This window comes from Mastigoproctus giganteus, chromosome 6 (genome assembly GCF_048544385.1).
Source record: "Mastigoproctus giganteus isolate SK-2022 chromosome 6, ASM4854438v1, whole genome shotgun sequence".
Taxonomy (NCBI): domain Eukaryota; kingdom Metazoa; phylum Arthropoda; class Arachnida; order Uropygi; family Thelyphonidae; genus Mastigoproctus; species Mastigoproctus giganteus.
The window spans coordinates 221,375,631-221,394,225 of NC_143580.1; the positions used below are offsets into that span (position 1 = coordinate 221,375,631).

At 37.6% G+C, this 18,595-nt stretch overlaps 1 protein-coding gene across 1 annotated transcript in view; it reads left to right on the forward strand.

The window, feature by feature from the left end:
* Positions 1–296: 296 nt before the first annotated feature.
* The window catches only part of LOC150085008 (uncharacterized), a 67,839-nt gene continuing 49,540 nt past the window's right edge, over positions 297–18,595 (forward strand). Inside the window, exon 1 of the mRNA XM_090376433.1 lies at positions 297–1,216. Coding sequence (XP_090232559.1) covers positions 297–1,216 — 920 coding nt within the window. The remainder of the gene's footprint in view (positions 1,217–18,595) is intronic.

The window sequence follows — 18,595 nt, forward strand, 5'->3', positions numbered from 1 at the left end:
AAAAGCTGGCGGTGGTGTCAAAGCAACGTCCAGAGAGGCGTGATTAATGGATGGCAACCTCTCTCGCCATCCTGAACGTATCACAGAGCAGGTCGTCCGCTGAACACCAATCGCAGGCGGCGAGCCAGGGGTGACGCAGCGACCGACTGCCACCAGCAATCTCAGACGTCTTGGCCGACGCTTTGGTACACTCTTAAGCGACAGGTTTGCGTTTCTCGGAGTACACACACAAATACTCATCCATCACGGCCATTAAAACCCACACGGCGAAGAAAAATCTCCGTCGAAATAAGAGCATGGCTTCCATTATCTCCGAGTCATCAGCACCCGTGTGCGGACCCTTGCCGACTGCGATACACATCCGTTCGACCCTGGATTCGGTGATCGACGCGGCGACAGATGCAGGTCGAGCAAGCAGGGGTCTGCCCGTCACTGTGGGAGAGAGGATGTACCGTTCGACCCACTTGCAGACCAGGACGGATATGAACCACACGACACAGCACGGACCGAACGTCGCCGGCGGCAATCTGAAGACTACCCACACCACGAGCGTCTCAACAAACAGCGAAGCGGCGAACGATACCTCATGCGATGTCCGCAGCGGCGAGTACCAGTCGGACGGGGTGGTGCTCTCTGGTAACAACCCCAAGCTGGCAGATCTTCTGAGCGGTAAAAATCTCACCTTTTCCCCCGAACAAGTGGCGTGTGTTTGCGAAGCTCTTCAACAGGCGGGCGACATCGATCGTTTGGCACGTTTTTTGTGGTCTCTGCCCCCAAGTGAACTTCTACGCGGTAACGAGTCCGTACTGAGAGCCCAAGCAGCCGTAGCATTCCACAGGGGCAACTACAAGGAACTGTACGCCATCCTCGAGAGCCACAGCTTCGATCCCCAACATCACCTCGACCTGCAGCAGATGTGGTATAAGGCACACTACCGAGAGGCGGAGAAAATTCGGGGCAGGCCACTGGGAGCCGTGGACAAATATCGACTGCGCCGGAAATACCCACTGCCCAAGACCATCTGGGACGGAGAAGAAACGGTGTATTGTTTCAAGGAGAAGTCGCGGATCGCCTTGAAGGAGTGCTATAAACAGAACCGCTACCCTACCCCTGACGAGAAACGAAATTTGGCTAAACAGACAGGACTGACTTTAACGCAAGTGAGCAACTGGTTCAAAAACAGAAGGCAAAGAGACAGGACGCCACACCACCGCAGGTAAGAAAACCCAAATTTATAATGTTTATAATTTTTATAAACAAGGCGATAACAGCAATGTTAAAAATCAGTGTCAAGTTACACCATCTGATGATGATTCCAATTTTCTAAATCGAAACGGGCAACTGTAAACTAAAGCTGCATGTTTAATTCGTTAGAAATTCTCCAATCAAAAATGAATAGTGCAATACCCTTTCACCAAGGTTATTCTAAAATACGTTTCAAACATTATCCTAAATTAATCTCTGTGTATTAGGGATTAATTTAGGATAATGTATCTAATATTATAGAAGGATTTATGAGTATTAAAGTTTATTAAATTAAATAAAAAGTATGTAGAGCATCTAGGGTTTATATACAGATTATGCATTAAAGCCTATTCTAGAAAATCTAAGATTAACTACAGATTATGTCTTAAAATGAAAGCAATACATATCATCTGAGAATTAATTGTACGTAGACTGTAACTGCTTAGGGATCAAAGTTCAAATTCCAATGTAATTTGAGTTTCTAGTGAGCCTTCTGCAAAGCTAAGAAACAATTGTTCAAATATTCTGTTAAGTCATTCAGACCTTTTTATTGTCATCAAATTAACCCTCAAATTAAGTTAAGAAGTTCATAAAGCATTTAATCGTCTGGGTCAGGGAAGTTTGTCCCCCTCACGTCCTAATCCAGTATAATGTATCTTGGAGGAAAGCTGATTCCTGGATTTCAATGGCAGGACAAACACTGTAATGATGATACTCTGATCAAATATCAGTGTTATCAGATACTTAGGTAGAGGGGGACCTTCCGCCTCTTGCAGTTAACGAAATGTAACACCGGCAGCAGAAATGTAACACGCAACTTTTGTATGAAATCTCGCCCCTCATCTACCACCCTAAATATGCGGAGACCTCTTTCCAGATTTGTCATTTGAAAGACAACGACACGCTCCGATACTCACCTCGAAAACGGGTTCGTTGAGATGAAGTACACCCCAGAAATATAAGAATACGTACATAAATCTCTTCCATTAGCAGTTAAAGGGAAAACAATTTCCATCGTTCTATCTGAAGGATTATCCTAGTCAGATAAATCAAATTTTTCTTCATTTTGAAATTCCAATGTGCTTTTATTCTGGAATGCTGATATTTCAAAAATAATTACATTTTCTTCTACTACATCAGGTTTGTTCTCGAATGAAATCTATAAATTCCTGTCCTATTTTTATTCTATTAGGGATTTGATATATTTATAATTAAGATCGAAGATTTACTTGAATTGACTTCGCTTGTCCAATAAAGGAATAGAGCTGATATAGGCATTTTGGTAAATATCTTTCTTAAATGTTTTAAAAATCATTTATTTATTATTTTTTGTTGTTGTTGTTTTATTTTTCACCTGTTTCTCCAGTAGTCTCTCATTTCAATGACCAGCAGTCATCAGCCATCATGTTGACACTCCATCTGCCTTAATATCTATTCTCCATTGTCTTGATGGGCTGATACAATCTTTTTCCTTGTTCTTCTCTGACACTACCAAGATCTTCCGGGGAAGTGGTCCAAATAGGAATATAAGAAATTAACCATTAAGCTCATATTGCAACCCAATGTTTAGTATTTTAGTATTAGCAATGGCCACATGGTGCAAGGAAGCCTATAGCTTATGCTCCACCAGCCAAAAAAAAAAAATAATAATAATAATAAATAAAAAATAACAAATAAATAAAGAACAATAATAATAAAATAACAAAATGTATATTAAATAAAATGATAAGAATAAAATAATAAGAAAATAAAAAAATAATAATAATAATAAATAAGAGAAAAGGAAATGGACAACCTAAACGTTTCCCTCCTCTCGTAAGTAATTATCCAGCTGACCTTTGAATTTCCCCAAACTGTCAGCCTCTACCACCCATGTAGGCAACTTATTCCAGTAATTTATAACTCGCTGGCTAAAATAAAACTTCCTGTAATCCAGTCTAAACATCTACCCCCATAACTTGAAATCATGGTCCCTTGTTCTAGAATCATTTATAACCGTGAAAATTTCATCCTCATTCATTTCGCTTAAGCCTCTCAGAGCCTTAAACACCTCAATCAAGTCTCCTCTAAAGTGCCGAGTTTCTAAGCTCTGCAACCCACATATTCAAAGTCTTTCCTCATATGGACGCCCTTTTGCCGATCACACCAGGCGAGTTACCCGTCTCTGGACCCTTTCAAGAAGCACAACGTCTTTCTTTAGGTGCGGTCTCCATACTTGAACACAGTATTCCAAGTGTGGTCTAACAATAGCCTTATACAATGGGATTATGACGTCTTTATCTCTACCAGCAATTGTTCGATACGTTATCGATAGGACACCATGGGTCTTCCTTGTAACCTGTCTACAATGCTCAGAGAACTTAAAAGTCTGATCGTATCGTAACACCCAAGTCCCTTTCCTCCACTACTGGCTTTAGTTCAACTTCGCCAATTGTATAAGTTATTTTGGGGTTACTGCTCCCCAGGTGCAATACCTTACACTTTGCTAGATTAAAGCATAGCTGCCATTTTTCTGACCATCCTTGAAGTCTATCTAGGTCATTCTGAAGAAGGTGTGCTTAGCGGCGATCATTAACTACTCTACCAATCTTTACATCATCTGCAAATTTAGACATCACGCCCTCTCTATCTCTTCATCGTTTGAAATGTAGCTCAGCACGTTTCTAACAATCATTTTGAAATTTAGATGTTTCTTGGATGATTCAGTAGTTCTTTTTCCCAAGAATTGATGAATAATATTCCTGAAGCCAATCCATGCCTCATTGTTACTTCAAACTGTCCTCAAATCAGGATTAACTTCCTGATTTGAGGATAGCAAAGACTGCATCTTTGAACTTTCTTGTAGAAATTTTCTGCATTTGAAGCAGTCCCCATTCTTATCAAATTCTTACAAATTGCTTAATCAATCTAGTTTTACACAGGGTCGAGGCAAGAGCTTCTGCCAGTGCTAATTTCTCTCTCTCTCTCTCAAATACATCTGCTATTCCACTTTCGCAAAATACATTCCATTTTTGCGACTATCCAAACTACAGTATTTATCAAACAAATTGCACAGAACTTTCAGGTATCCGTATACAATCCATTCAAAGCAGTTCAAGATTTTCATGCTTCCCACAAGCGAAGGAAATGAGCTAAACAGAAACATGGTGGTTACCGATTTGAAGAAGAGCATCTTGTCCTGGAGGAGTTAATACAATAATAGTCCAGCAACATTACTCTAGTAGACTAATGTATTTTCCTGGAAAAAACATGGAAAAAAAACTTAACTCAGCTACGTTGTGAACCCATGTTTTTCACAACGTAGCTGAGTTAAGCGGTCTCAGAAGAGGATTGCATATTTTTTTTTCTGGTGGAAAAACGTGTTTTTCGTCCAGCAAACAAGAAAATCAACCAAAACATGAACGCAATTCAAAGACACAAGATACTGTCGTCTAACACCCCCACACACACACACCCATAGACACGAGTCCAGTAACCTCTAAAGTACAGTAACTTGTCTTGAGAACGGAATCCAAAAGCGGTTTCGAAACATTGACAGCAATTGCAATATTATTTAGTTAAATGAACGTGACTTGGAAATCCTCTTTCAACCTCTGGTTAACAATTAATTAACCATTTAAATTGACTGAAGTTTATAAGACTCTGAGGAGCACAGTAAAATCATGTAAATGATGGTAAATTTTTTTCGGTATTATTGTAAATAACGCTAAAATGAAGAGACGTAAATTGAAACTAAGGAGGAAGAGATTTTGTACTGTAGAAAGATTCATCGTTGGATCAGGTACCCGCTAAAAGGCAGAAAACAGAGTGTAGTCATAAGCAGGTATTCTTCAGAGTGACCCAGTGTGTAGCAAGTGGAGTCTCTGAGGAATGAGAGCTGGGGGCCCCCTCTTGTTTCTAATTCTCCTTGATTAGTATATTCTCTGTTTTTATCTTTTGAAATTTAAGATCATAGTTTCCCAGAATTTTATCGTGAAGGTTAGCCATTAGGCTATAAGGAATATTCCGAACTCAGTCCAGAATTTTTGGATAATTTGTTTACATATTTTAGTTCTTAATCGTAAAAAAAGTTGAATTTTAATGTTCACTGGTTAATTTATTTAATCCTAAACTTCATTCCCTATAATAAGCTTCCTCAGGATTGTTTTCATTTCCTGTTTTTTTTTTTTTTTTGTCAAAAAGAATAAAAAAAACACCCTAAAATCACAGTTGGACTGGATCTCAATGTATCAAGAGAATCATTCAATTTAAAATGCACTGCAGAAAATATTACTAAACTGGTTAAATTATACTTATCGCAATATACTTGACATGCCATATGCTTGACATATACTTGATATGCCAAACATCATTGTGGGACAGTTTTCGAAACCCTCATAAATTGCACTAATATCACACACAAACTCGATTTCTTGTCAATACATTTCCAATGATATGTAAAGGATGAAACTGTGGACAAACATGTATTCAAGAAGGATTTTGATAGTATATAATATCAACGTAGCTGCAAAAATAATATATTGGATTCAGTATACTGTATAATACTAAATACTTCGAATGCAAAAGCGATGAAACAATTGCAGAATTGTATGACCATTCTTGGAATACCAGGTCCAAGTAAAAGAGGCTACAGCAAAAAATTATCTTGTTGAAAAGGTCCAGAGAGAGAAACGTGGCTGATGAGATCATCTAAATCGCACCCCAAGAAAACAGACTTCGAATATGTGAATTACACAGTTTGGTAATTGGATACCTTAGTGGAGATCTGATTAAGGTTTATAAAACTCTGAAAGGGGATAGTAAAGTGATATCAATGACGGTGAAATTTTCTCGGTATTACTGTAAATAATGCCAGTACGAGGGGGCGTAAATTCAAACTGAGCTAAGAGGGCACTTTCTGTTTTTTTGTCTTTTAGCTGGCCACTGATACGACGAACAATATTCGAACTGAAAATTGTTCGTTGTATCAGTGGCCAGCTAAAAGACAATAAACAGAAGGTAGCCATAAACAGACATTCTTCAGAGTGAACCAGCGGAGCAAGTGGAGGCTCTGAGAGATCATTGTTGCCCCTTCCTCACATCTAAATGTAAGGTTTTTCCACCTGGGGCATATTAATCCAGAAGTTACTTATTAGCTAATGAGAAAGGAGTACAAACTTTTTCAGAAAGTTTTCCAATCAAATACGAAAATTGCCATTCAGTGTAAACAGGCGACTAGGAAGGCACGTGGTGTGATCTGTTTATGACTTTTAGGACCTTTTCAAGTATAGAGAAGGATGTCATTGTTTCTCTGTATAAGACGATAAGGAGTCGCATTTTAAATATAATCTAAAGTCTATGCCTAAAAAACATATAACAGAGCTTCTTGAAAGAGTACAAGAAGGGCAACCAGATCAGTAAGGCGCCCTTAAAAATGTTCATATGAAGAACAGCATAGAAGGTGCGAACTAAAAAGATTGATAACTAGACATCTTAGGAGAAACTAATTGAGGTACTCGTATATAAGGCCCTAGACGAGATCAGTAAAAGAATGAGGGAATCACAGAAAGCATAAACAAGAACGAGGGGGGGGGGGGCACAAATATCAAACCTTACGGAATGAGAAGGCTGTTCCTTTCAGAAACCTCGATTTTTCGTCCAGCAAACAGGAAAATCGACTACAGAACACACACATGCAATTTACAGACATAATATATATACGCCTAAAACCCCATAACAAACCAAAAAAAAAAAAAAAAACAGAAGGCTGGACCTTATGAAGTTTACCTTCGGGCAAAGTGCTATAGGTCCGCGGAAGAAATTACCTGAAAAGGCAGTCGAGGTGGAGCATTTGGTAAAGTTCAAAGCGGAATAAGAGAGTCACATTTGACGATGAGGAAATTGTAAGAAATTGGAGTAAATATTGTCTTTTCTTTTGGTAGATGCAGGAAAAGAACGCTTCCATGCATATTTAGCCATTCTATATATTGTTATTAACAAAAGTTTTTATTCAGCCAGGGAGTTTCCATTAGCGGTACTGTAAACTCCTGGCTTACTTGAACCATATGACCAATATTAATACTAATCTGTCTATCATAGGTACACTCCCGTCTAAAGATTTGGATTCACAGCATATGACAACAGTTTTCGTTAATTTTTTTATTAGCTATGACAACGTAAGGTTTAATATAAAAAACAACACATCACAAAGTGTTTTAAGATTTTTTAACAAGCATTGAAAAGTTTACAGTAAAAAATATTAAATAATTAATATTAACAACTATTCTGATTTTTCATCAAAATATCCTAAACGAGATTTTATCACTGCCTTACACCGAAGTGAGATTCTGGCGATTAATTTTATAACAGTGTTTTGACTAACATTATTCCAAGAGATTTGCGAAGTTTCCCATAAATTTTGCGAAAATGAGCAGACTTCAGAAACTCTTGACAGTCTAGAGGGTCCCACAAAAGCCCTATTGGGTTTAAGTCAGGCGATTGGGTTGGCCACACCATAATTTACAATACCCTCTCCGGTTGTAAAACTACTCCTTCAATTCTGACGATATCACCCATTCTAGAAAACCAGAAGCGACACAGATCATGATGGAACCACTATCGTGCCTGATGGTACCATTTTAACTTCAGTTTCTCGTCTCGCATGAACTCTACGCTTGGATCCGAAAATTTGAAAAATTGGATTCATCTGTCCATAGTACGTACATGTTTTGACTCTTCAGTTGCCTAAGCCAACCATTTATTTCGATTTTCAGGTTCTAATAAAGGTTTTCGGACTGCTACACGACCACTAAGTCCTGCTTCATGGTAGTGTAGGGGTCCTGCTTTATGATGAAGTTTTACAGTGGAGATAGCCAAGGGAGTTTCTCTGTTCCTACTGAACTCAGCTCGGATTTCATACAGAAGTCGTCGATTGAAATCAGTGTTTAGAAATTTTAGAAATCAGTGTTATGATCTTATCTTGTGCTTCCGCTGTTTAGCGTGGTCGTCCTGATCGTGGTTTTCTCTTTAAACTGCCAATCTTCTTGAATCATTGAATGGTAGTTTGTACTCCTTTAAATGAAACACAGTGTTTTACCAATACTTCTCACGGAGTAACTTTCTTTATACAGAGTTACAATAGCACTTCTTTTTCAATACTCAGTTCCTTATTCCTTCCCACGTTTAACATGAAACACAAAACTTACACCAAACACTCTTTCTTTATGATGGGTGTTCGATTTCTAATCTTACTCCTCGATTTATATTATTGCAAAACACCCTAGAATCATTTACAATCTTCTATAATATTGAAACAATACTCCCACTTTCTAGAATATTCTAGAATCATCTATAACCTCCTAGTACATTCAGGAATCTTCTATACCTTTCTGAAATATTCGAAATTTCTTAAATGTTTCTTAAATATTATTTCATTTATAAAGATTTTAATAAAAATTGGTAAACAAGTTGGTCCTATTTAACAACAACTTTGAAAATTAATAAAAATATTTACAAACTTTTAGGCATTAGCTGTTCGGATAATATTTGACATTTGTAATTCAGTTATACATTCCAAATGCACGTAAATAAATACAGGAAGATCTTTTAAATGTAGCATTTTAAAAGCAAATGGGCTACTGCAGCTGAAGGGTCAAGCCGGAGGATACAGAAGAACGCACGTTTGTGTAAGCGTGGCTTAAGCCCAGGTGATTACTAAATAGTGATCTTCTTGCGTTTTCTTTATCTTTTGAACTCTTCTGATCTCAAGTGGTTGCCCCAAAGAATAAACAGAAATTTATTTTATTCTTATAGAGCACCATCCAATATACATTTATAATTACAATTGCACATTACCCTCCAAAACGGATTCGGTAACACGCCGATTTCACACGCATGTCTGACGTCATTATTACTAATTTCGAGAGCGTGAATCCCTTTTGACCGCTAAGACGCACTCCACCCTCCTGGGTAGGCTTTCCATCGACGAATGATAGACTAAACTCCAATCCTACTTCAGAACAGCGACTAGTTGAGTCATCATTGTGGGACGTGTTGATCTGATCCTCGCCCCACGTTTCATTTCATCTCATAGGTGTTCCCAACCAAACTAGACTCTGCGCAAGCCATTCCAACTTTTCTAGATTCGTGTTCATGACGGTATGGTATGGGACATTATCCTGTTGAAAAAAAAAAACGTGTCTATACCAAAGAACTACCACACTGTAAGAAAAATGGGATGTTCAAAATGTTAAGGTAGGGGTCGGCGTTCGTGGATACCCGATATAGTAGTCGTGCTGGGAAAGGTCCTAGGCGGCACACCATAATCCCACCTCGGCCGAACTTCATTGTTGGCACAATGTACCTCAGCACCAGATACTGTATACTCCACACGATCCATCTAATCAGAATAAGGTGCGCAGCAAGCTTCGTCACTCCACAGAACCAATTTCCAGAGATCTATCGAAAATTACGGCGTTCGTTGTTGCACCATGCAAGACTGATTGCGGCCTTGCATGGTGCAACAACGAACTGGTGCAAATCTCATCAGACATCCCTTCAAGCCCAGACCGCAATCAGCGGTCTGGCCTTGCAGAGATGTCTGACGAGATTTTTATTCCATGATTTTTCTATGCGTCTGGACGGTGGTAGTACCGTTGCTTTAGATGATGTAGACTGTCAGCAATTGCATGAATCGAAAAGCCAGTAGCGTGACATCCTCCAACAATAACACCCATCTCGAAATCAGTCATAGAAATCAGAAATTATACTACGACATTTGTTTATTTTGATTTGTTTAATGTAACAAACTGAACTGTTATTTATATTTCTTACCATCAAAACTTCCTTTCGAGCATTATAAACGTTTACAGATGTAAATAACTTCAGTTGTTGGTGTTGATATATACTGAAATTCCCTTCTCCAAAACCTCAACCACTATGTATACTTCTCTAAAATTCGGAAAATTTTAAAATGTGGCAGCTCTCAATCCTCGAGGATACCGGCTGGAACTCGATCATAAGGAACCATCAGTGTGTAATTGTGCCGAAGCACCAAATCGATAAAGAACTGCATGACAGCGTGTAATTCTCCCTTTCTTTCTTTTATTATTTTTTATTTCAATTTCTATTTCAGAGAGTGATTTATACCTCATTATTTTTCTTGGCACAATAATTTCTTCAGCATGATCGAAGCCACCCTGCCACCCACATTTCGCCATTTTCATTTGCACCACATTCACTTTTCACGCGTCTTTATTTAAACTAACGCGGGAGGTCTTTCACTGAAGTTTGCCGCTCTTCGACCTTGTCAAGTCTGTTTTTGACTTGAAGTGATTTATTGTGGCAGTGGAAAATATGCCGCAAATCATCTCTCTCTCCCGGAGTGGTTTTGCTATTTCATCTTAGTTTAAAGTTGTTATAGCGTACAAAGTTACGTTTCTAAAATACTTTTAAAACCCCTTAAAGAAATCTCTCTCTCTCTCCAATTATATCTTGCCAAAACCTCATTCCTCAAATATACATTAGTAGGGAATGCATCCTTCCACAATCTTGATATGTGCACGCCAACTTTAATACCAGCAGTGCGGAAATGTGTGCACATCACCAAAAAATAGGAAAAAAAGAACTGCCACACCCCTTGAACTTGTGAAAAAAATACATTTATGGATAATTTTTTTTTAAATTACCATTTGATACAGGCAGGATTTTTCTGACCTGCCTATATTTATGATTTAGGCAGGATTTTTCTGACCTGCCTATATTTATGATTTAGGCAAGCCAGTTTTCTCGTGAATACACTCTATTTGTAGACATTTATACTGTCACCTCATTGCCTTACTTTGCTATGCACTTCCTTAAACAACCCAACCCGGCTATCGATGAAAAGGTTGGTGGGAAAGGAAGTTCTGAATTTTTTGCCTCATCGTTTGGCCATTAAAAGCGCCACCTGTCAGCCAAATTTGAAGAGTGGAAGAATGGTGTGTTGTTTTGAACTACAATGGCTTGTAAAAAACCGATATCTGTCTAAATTACAGGAAATAAACCACAGACTTTCAAAATTTTCAGATTCCTTCCGCTTGCAATGAGAAAATACTGATCGTAAGTGGCGACACCATTCGTAAGATCTTCTTTTAAAAATTTTTTCCTTCTTTTAATTCTACTTCATCTGTCTTGTCTCTGGTTACTAGACGCGTGTGCCTTTCTTTTTATAATCTCAAGCACACACGCCACTTAATCAGCGCGAGTCGCGGAGAAGCATAAAAAAAATAAAGAAATAAAAAAAAAGTCCAAGCCAAAATTGACAGTAGTCTGTTCATTGTTGACATATCACATGTCTTGTACAAGAAGGCGTCAGTACAATCCAGCCACTTTTCCCTCATCTAAGGATCAGTTTTCCAAACAGCGTTGCTCGCTGTCATTTTCGGAACCTCAAAAAGTTTTGCCTTCGAAGGTGGGCTTTTGATGAGTGGCAATTTTCGATTTGGAAAAATTGGAAACAGGATCGGTTGAAAAGAGCCGATTGACCTCAGCTACTAAGGAGTGTTTATTCTTGTGTGCCGGAACGAGGGTGGAGTAAGAGATCGCAGCAGATGATTTAAATTAGTTAGGTTTATTATTAACATACCACTTATAAGTACAATGCATTTATGATGAATTTCCCTGTGTAAAATCATCATAAAAGTGTCATCATAAAAATAAAAATTTTATTAAGGAAAATTTAGGTTTGCTTTAGAAAGTGAAATCATTTAGTCTAATAACTTATCAAATCAGCACTTCATAGCACGTGCGTAAATTTTTTGATTAAAGTCAAAATATTTACGCAATTGGTTATGAAGGTGCAATTTTGGTATGAAGGCGCGCTTGTTGTGAAGGTACAAAGTTCATACTTTTGATTTGTTTTCATATTAGTTAGCTTTGTACTTAGATTATATTAAGAAATTTTAAGGAATTTTTAATAATAATAATTATTATTATTCTATTTTCTTTGGCATTTAAAAAGTATGTGCGAATTGAAGAAAAATGTGCATTTTTTTTAAACGCTAAAAGACACTCTGTTTTAATTTACGCTTTTATAGACAACACTAGTGTTGTCTATACAAGCGTCAAATTGAAACAAATTCAAATTTAAGCAAAAAGCGCAAAATTGAAACAAATTCAAATGGAAACAAAAGGCGTCATATTGAAACCAACTGAAAGTTGAAACAAATTCAAAAAACGTTAAATTGAAACAAAAAGCATCAAATTAAAACTGACTGAAATTGAAACAAATTCAAAAAAATCAAATTGAAACCACTAAAATTGAAACAAATTCAAATAGCGTTAAATTTAAACAAACAGGTAAAATTGAAACAAAACGCGTAAAATTTAAACAAAATTTAAATTGAAACAAAAGGCGTCAAATTGAAAAAAATTCGGAAAAGGGTCAAATTGAAACAATAATTAATAAAAAAATATTAAAAGCAAGTTTGGTACGCATATACAAAAATATTTTGTTTAAATCTAAAAAAATATATTTATTTATATTAAATAAATATATTCAATGTTTGTAGGAATAAGTCTATCGCTCATTTTTCTTTAGATTTAAAAGAAAAATTTAGACAGGAATTGGAAATAAATTAGAATTGTAAAAGCACCGAGATTTCTTTACGAGCCTGAAATTTTTATATTAGATGAATACAGTTTCCTTCCTGGAAATAAGAATTACGAGGCATTTAACCTGTTGAATTTGAAGGTTAACTTTGAGGTGAGGTGGTCCAATAAATAAATTTTCTGTTTATACTCTGGGACGACCACATGGTCAGAGGAGTTCACAAGATCAATAGAATACACGAAATAATACCGTATTTAGTAGTCACGGGCTTGAACACTGGTCGCTCAAAGCACGTTATGATGTGCAATCCAATCAGATTTTAAAGCCCTTTGGGAAGTTTTTTCCTTTCTTTTTTTTAATTTGATATTTTTCCGTCTTAGGGACTATATTCAAAACAATTCACTTTATCATAATATAAAATATTGGGGACAATAGCAACAGCCACAACCAAAGCAGCATTCGAACCCACAATAACCCACAAGAAATAACCTTTATTTCTTAGGCAGACACTGGATCAATTCAACAGTACGGATTAATATTTCCCCTTAATTCTGGAGATTAAGGGATCAGAGCTACTGTATTATACAATAAAATTAATGAATTACCCCTGATATTTAGTCCAAGCCAAAATTGACAAAATTGACATGCATAACCTTGTCTCACGAGTAGCAGAATGGTTATAATGACCAATCCTCCCCACACCAGGTGGAAAAGACCCGGGTTCGAATACCATCAATGACTCGAGAAACTTTAATAGGGTTTTTTTTCCCCCACTCCATGGCTGAGTTAGTTGGTCTCAAGCGAGGATAACAAGGCTTTTTCTCCGGGAAACTCGGAAGACTTTTCACAAGTAGGAATTCTTTAGATGAGTGAAAGCTACACGTTTATCAAATTATACCACGGAGCTAAATGATTTTTTAATAACTGAGGGGAAAGTGAAAGAGAAATTGCTGAAGTTAAATGTAAGAAAGGCGCCTATGGTGGATGCGATTTATCCAATAATATTAAGGGAAGCAGAAAAGGAGGTAAGCAAACTCTTAGCCATAATTATGAGAGCACCCTTGGATTCAGAGGAAGCCCCCTTAGACTGGAGATGTGTAAATGTATCTCCAATTCATAAAGGGAGCTCAGCGAGTAACATGAGTAATTACTGACCTGTTAGTTTAACTTCTATTCCAGGGAAATATTGAGTATAATAATGAAGTCACTGGTTAAAGTTTGAGTTTGTCAAGGGGCGATCTTGTCTGGCCAATTTGATTGAATACTATGATGCAGTAACAAAAGTACTAGACGCAAGAAATAATTTTGATATCATATACTTGGATTTTAGGAAAGCTTTTGATACAGTTGCAGATAATAGACTGCTGTGCAATTAGAGCAGTGTGGCATTAAGGGCAAGTCAGTGCTATGGATAAAGGGATGGTTGAGTGGCAGAAGAGTTGTTATCAATGGTAACTGCTCTTCGTGGTTAATGTTATCAGTGGAGTCCCCCGGTATTCGGTGCTGGGCCCATTGTTGTTTTTTGTATTTATTAATGAGGGCATTTCAGGCTAATGGTGGCGTTTGTTGTTTTTATTGTGTTTCAGAAGCATTAGCGACTAAGGCCATATTGCTCCACATACACTGTCTGTGAATTGCGGTGTGCTGTGGTCGATTTTCTGTTTCCTAAACGAAAAACTGGAATTTTCGGAAAAAATACTAATTTTGAAAAAAATCTGGACTGTTATGTCCACGAAGAAGCCGGATTTGGGGTTCTACTCTGCAAAATCACATAATATCAGGTTCATTTGAAGTTCATTCAAATGAACCTGATGTTATGTGATTTTACTTCAAGTTCATTTGAAGTATAGTGATGGTATTACTACTACAGCGAAGCAATCAATATTCAAACTGCTAACCTGTCAGAAATTGCAAAAACAAAGGTATCGAGGGTATAAAAGAGTATAGATTAGAACTCATCAAATCACACCGCTGTTCAGCAAGCTTAAACTACAATTCGCAGAAAAGCAAAAGTTTTTGATAATCAAATTAGTGGCGCTTAATTAATTCAATCCAATAAAACAAAAAAGCTTTCCGAAAATGGAGTAAATCGAAGAATGAACAAGACTTAATAGAACATAGAAAGCGCAAAGCTAATTTTGTGAAGAAGAGTAGCATTGAATAGATGTGCATGAAAAATTTAGTAAATCGAAAAGAATTGCAGGCATTAAATAAACAAAAGGCTTGTATAGACAACACTCTAGTAAAACTGTGGGTAAAAGAAACCAAGAGATGAGTTACCTCATTTGAACAAAAAGAACATGGAATACATTACTAGGGTTATCCAAAAAGTAATGCACATTGCACACGTACTCCTCACCGAGTTACCAACTACAACATTTCGGGAGCAAGCCTACATACAAATTTAAATATTAAACATTTAGATTGTAGAGATTGTAAGAAGTAAAACTTACTATGCTTGTACCAGAAAATCTGGAATCAAAACAAAGGAGAAACAAAAACATCATCATCAAAATTAATGAAACAAAACTGTTGGAGTGTATGCTTTCTGCCAGCAATCCAGTTAAAAAAATATGTACCAAATAAATTTTTAAAAAAGTTTGCAGAAGACGAAGGATGCAGTAGACAGTTACCAAAGGATACATTCAAGACAGCATGAACGAAAGTATAAAGGAAAATAGATATTAGGAGTGAAAAATAGTGAACTCATTCTGTATAGCGTTGTTACAAGTGTGGTTCGCACTCGTAACTTATCCATTAAGGGTAAGTTGCTACAATGGATAAAAGGATGGTTAAGTGCTAGAAGACAGAGGGTGGTAATCAATGGGTGCTGCTCTTCTTGGACTAATGTTATTAGTGGAGTCCCACAGGGTTCAGTGTTAGGTCCACTGTTGTTTTGTATATTTATCAATGATATTGATGAAGGTATATCAGGCTTAATGTCGAAGTTTGCAGATGATACAAAGGTTGGCAGGGTTGTTAATGACAGTAATGGCAGTGTGCTACTGCAACAGGATCTAGATAATTTGGGCAGATGGACTAAGAAGTGGCAACTGAAGTTTAACCTTGACAAATGCAAAGTACTACATATGGGTAGAAGTAACCCCAGAGAAACGTACCAACTGTGTGGTACTACACTTAAGGTGGTAGAAAATGAAAAAGACCTGGGAGTAATTGTGCAGGCAGATATGAAGTTTTCTGAGCAATGCAGACAGGCTGCCAGGGCAGGTCATGGGTTTTGTCAATGATATATAGGAATTTTGCTAGCAGGGAAAAGGAGGTGATTATCCCTCTGTATAAAGCAATGGTCAGGCCACGGCTTGAGTACTGCGTACAGGTCTGGAGGCCTCATTTTAGGAAGGATGTAGATTTACTTGAGCGTGTACAGAGAAGGGCAACAAGATTGGTGAGGGGAATGAAGGGATCCTCTTACCAAGAGAGGCTTAAGTTCTGCAAATTGCAGTGGCTGGAGACTAGGCACCTGCGCGGTGATCTGATTGAGGTATATAAGGCCTTGAATGGGTTGAGCACGCTGAATTCTGATGGGATCCTTCCACTTGTTCAGATTACGAATCTAAGGGGGCATAAATTCAAATTAAGAAAAGACAGATGTAGAATAGATGTGCGGAAATTTTCCTTTAGCCAGCGGGTGGTTAATTGCTGGAACAAAACTTCCATCTGTCGTTGTGGAAGTTGATAGGTTGAATAAATTTAAGGAGGAACTGGACAGGCATTTGGAGGGAATGGTGTGATTTTTTTTTTTTTTTTTTTTTTTTGGCTGATGCTGCATAAGCTCATACATTTGCTTTCTTGCATCACATTCCACTACTACTACTACTACTACTACTATACAGCATGATTCGCTTTTTGAATTAACTGTTTTCTAAACTAATTGATACTAAAATCATGTCAATATGAGGTTACTATCACATATAATTCCAAAGTCTCTATGGGTTTCAACAATTGGAATAGCTATAGCATTTATTGGTGGTTGCAAGAGCATTGGTGAGGTCTTCAGGAAGTGCATAATTACCGCGTTTTGTGAACTCTCTACCTTATGCATAATTTCAGCAGCTATCTGGAGCTTGTAGAAGTAAATTTGATCACTTTGACGATTACATTTTACTTCAGTCGTGAAATTTTTGTCTTCTGTGAAGAGAATCGTTCTGCGTCTGTTTTGACTTATCCCACTGCATTGGCGAGTTTTGATTATGCCCTCCTGATTTCCTTTAGAGTAGGCGCTGATGTTTTTCTCTAGAAAGACAGGGTAGACATGTTATTGCTAGGTCTGACTTAATTAACCTTGACGTGGTTCTTGAGTGATATTCCTATTTCTCTGCCGACCACCTTTTGTTTTCGGGGAGGAAATAACCTCGACGACCTCTGAGGTTCTGGCTGTGCATAGGCGCCCAGATTTACAGCAGTATCTATGTCTTTTATTGCACAGTGGACAAATTGCCTGCTAATTCTTAATGGCCGAAGCAATTTGAACATGTTCTAGAGAGAATGACTTGCTTTGTTCAATTTTATGCAGCTGCTTTCAGTGTCACTCCCACCCTGTTTTGCACGAAAAGAAAGAACACAATCATTACTAATTATCTTGCTATGTATCACCAAAGAATATGCTAAATACTGTGATTAAATTAATTTTGTTTGGTATTTCATCGTCCAAACTTTAAATTCTTACAAACGTGATGATTGTATTTGGACATACAGTATTCGTTTCCTTGTGTTAATTCTAAGTGTTCACCGTTATAGATAATCTTATTAAACGGGAAGAATATTTATTCCTCCCATCTTGAAACGACTGGATCCCCAGGTCCTATGTTAATCTCTAGGAAATATTTTAATTAGATCTGCAATAAATTAAAAGAGGAAAATACTCTCCCTTGCATAACACTGGAGGAGGAGCATGTTTGCCCCTCCTTCAGTCAGCACCTTAAAACACATCAATAATTTTCTGATTTTCATTATTCGTAGTATTTTTCTTAAAATGATGATTTTAGTTGCTCCAAACCCAGGGGATGAATTCTCATATAGAAAACATTCACGTGTCCCTAACTGTTCCTTTCTTTGAGATGTTTCATTTTTGTTTTACCATTGCGAGTAAGGGATGGAGGAAGGAGTCGTAGTTTATAAAACTCAGGGTCATACTGCGATCTTCTGGCCTCTTCATTATCTGGAAAATGTTAAATCTCGGGCATGGTGCGCGTTCACTACCACCGACAGAGGGGATGAGGTGGGGTGGGGGATAACAAATCCACTTTTGACATTACACAAATGCTCTGCTTCCCTTGTGAAATTTGTGTGGGCATCTAGACTTATCGCCCCTACAAGACGTGTGTAGTAGGAATTGCCAGAGTTTTATCAGCGTGTCATGCGCACAGTTCCGCTACGAAGACGGCAGTGGTGTAGTGGCACTTGACTGTCAAACTACGAGATAGTTGAGCTAAACTACTTGCGGATGTGAAGGGCTTGACGAAGGGGATGATCAAGGCCATAAACGAACTTTCATTATATACGCGAACGGCTAGAGGTAAATCAGAAATAGCAAAACAGCTACGCAGCACATACTGAGAGATATTGTGAATAATTATTTCTCCTAGTATAATTACAGATGGAAGATGAGATGATGAGAACTGGATGCTGTGCGTGTGTTTATTATATATGAAACCCATAAAAATTCCTCGTGTCATTGATGGGATTCGAACCCGAGGTTTTTCCGCCGGTGTGTGTAGGATGGTAATTATAACCTCTGCTATCCGCGAGGAAAAAGTTCAT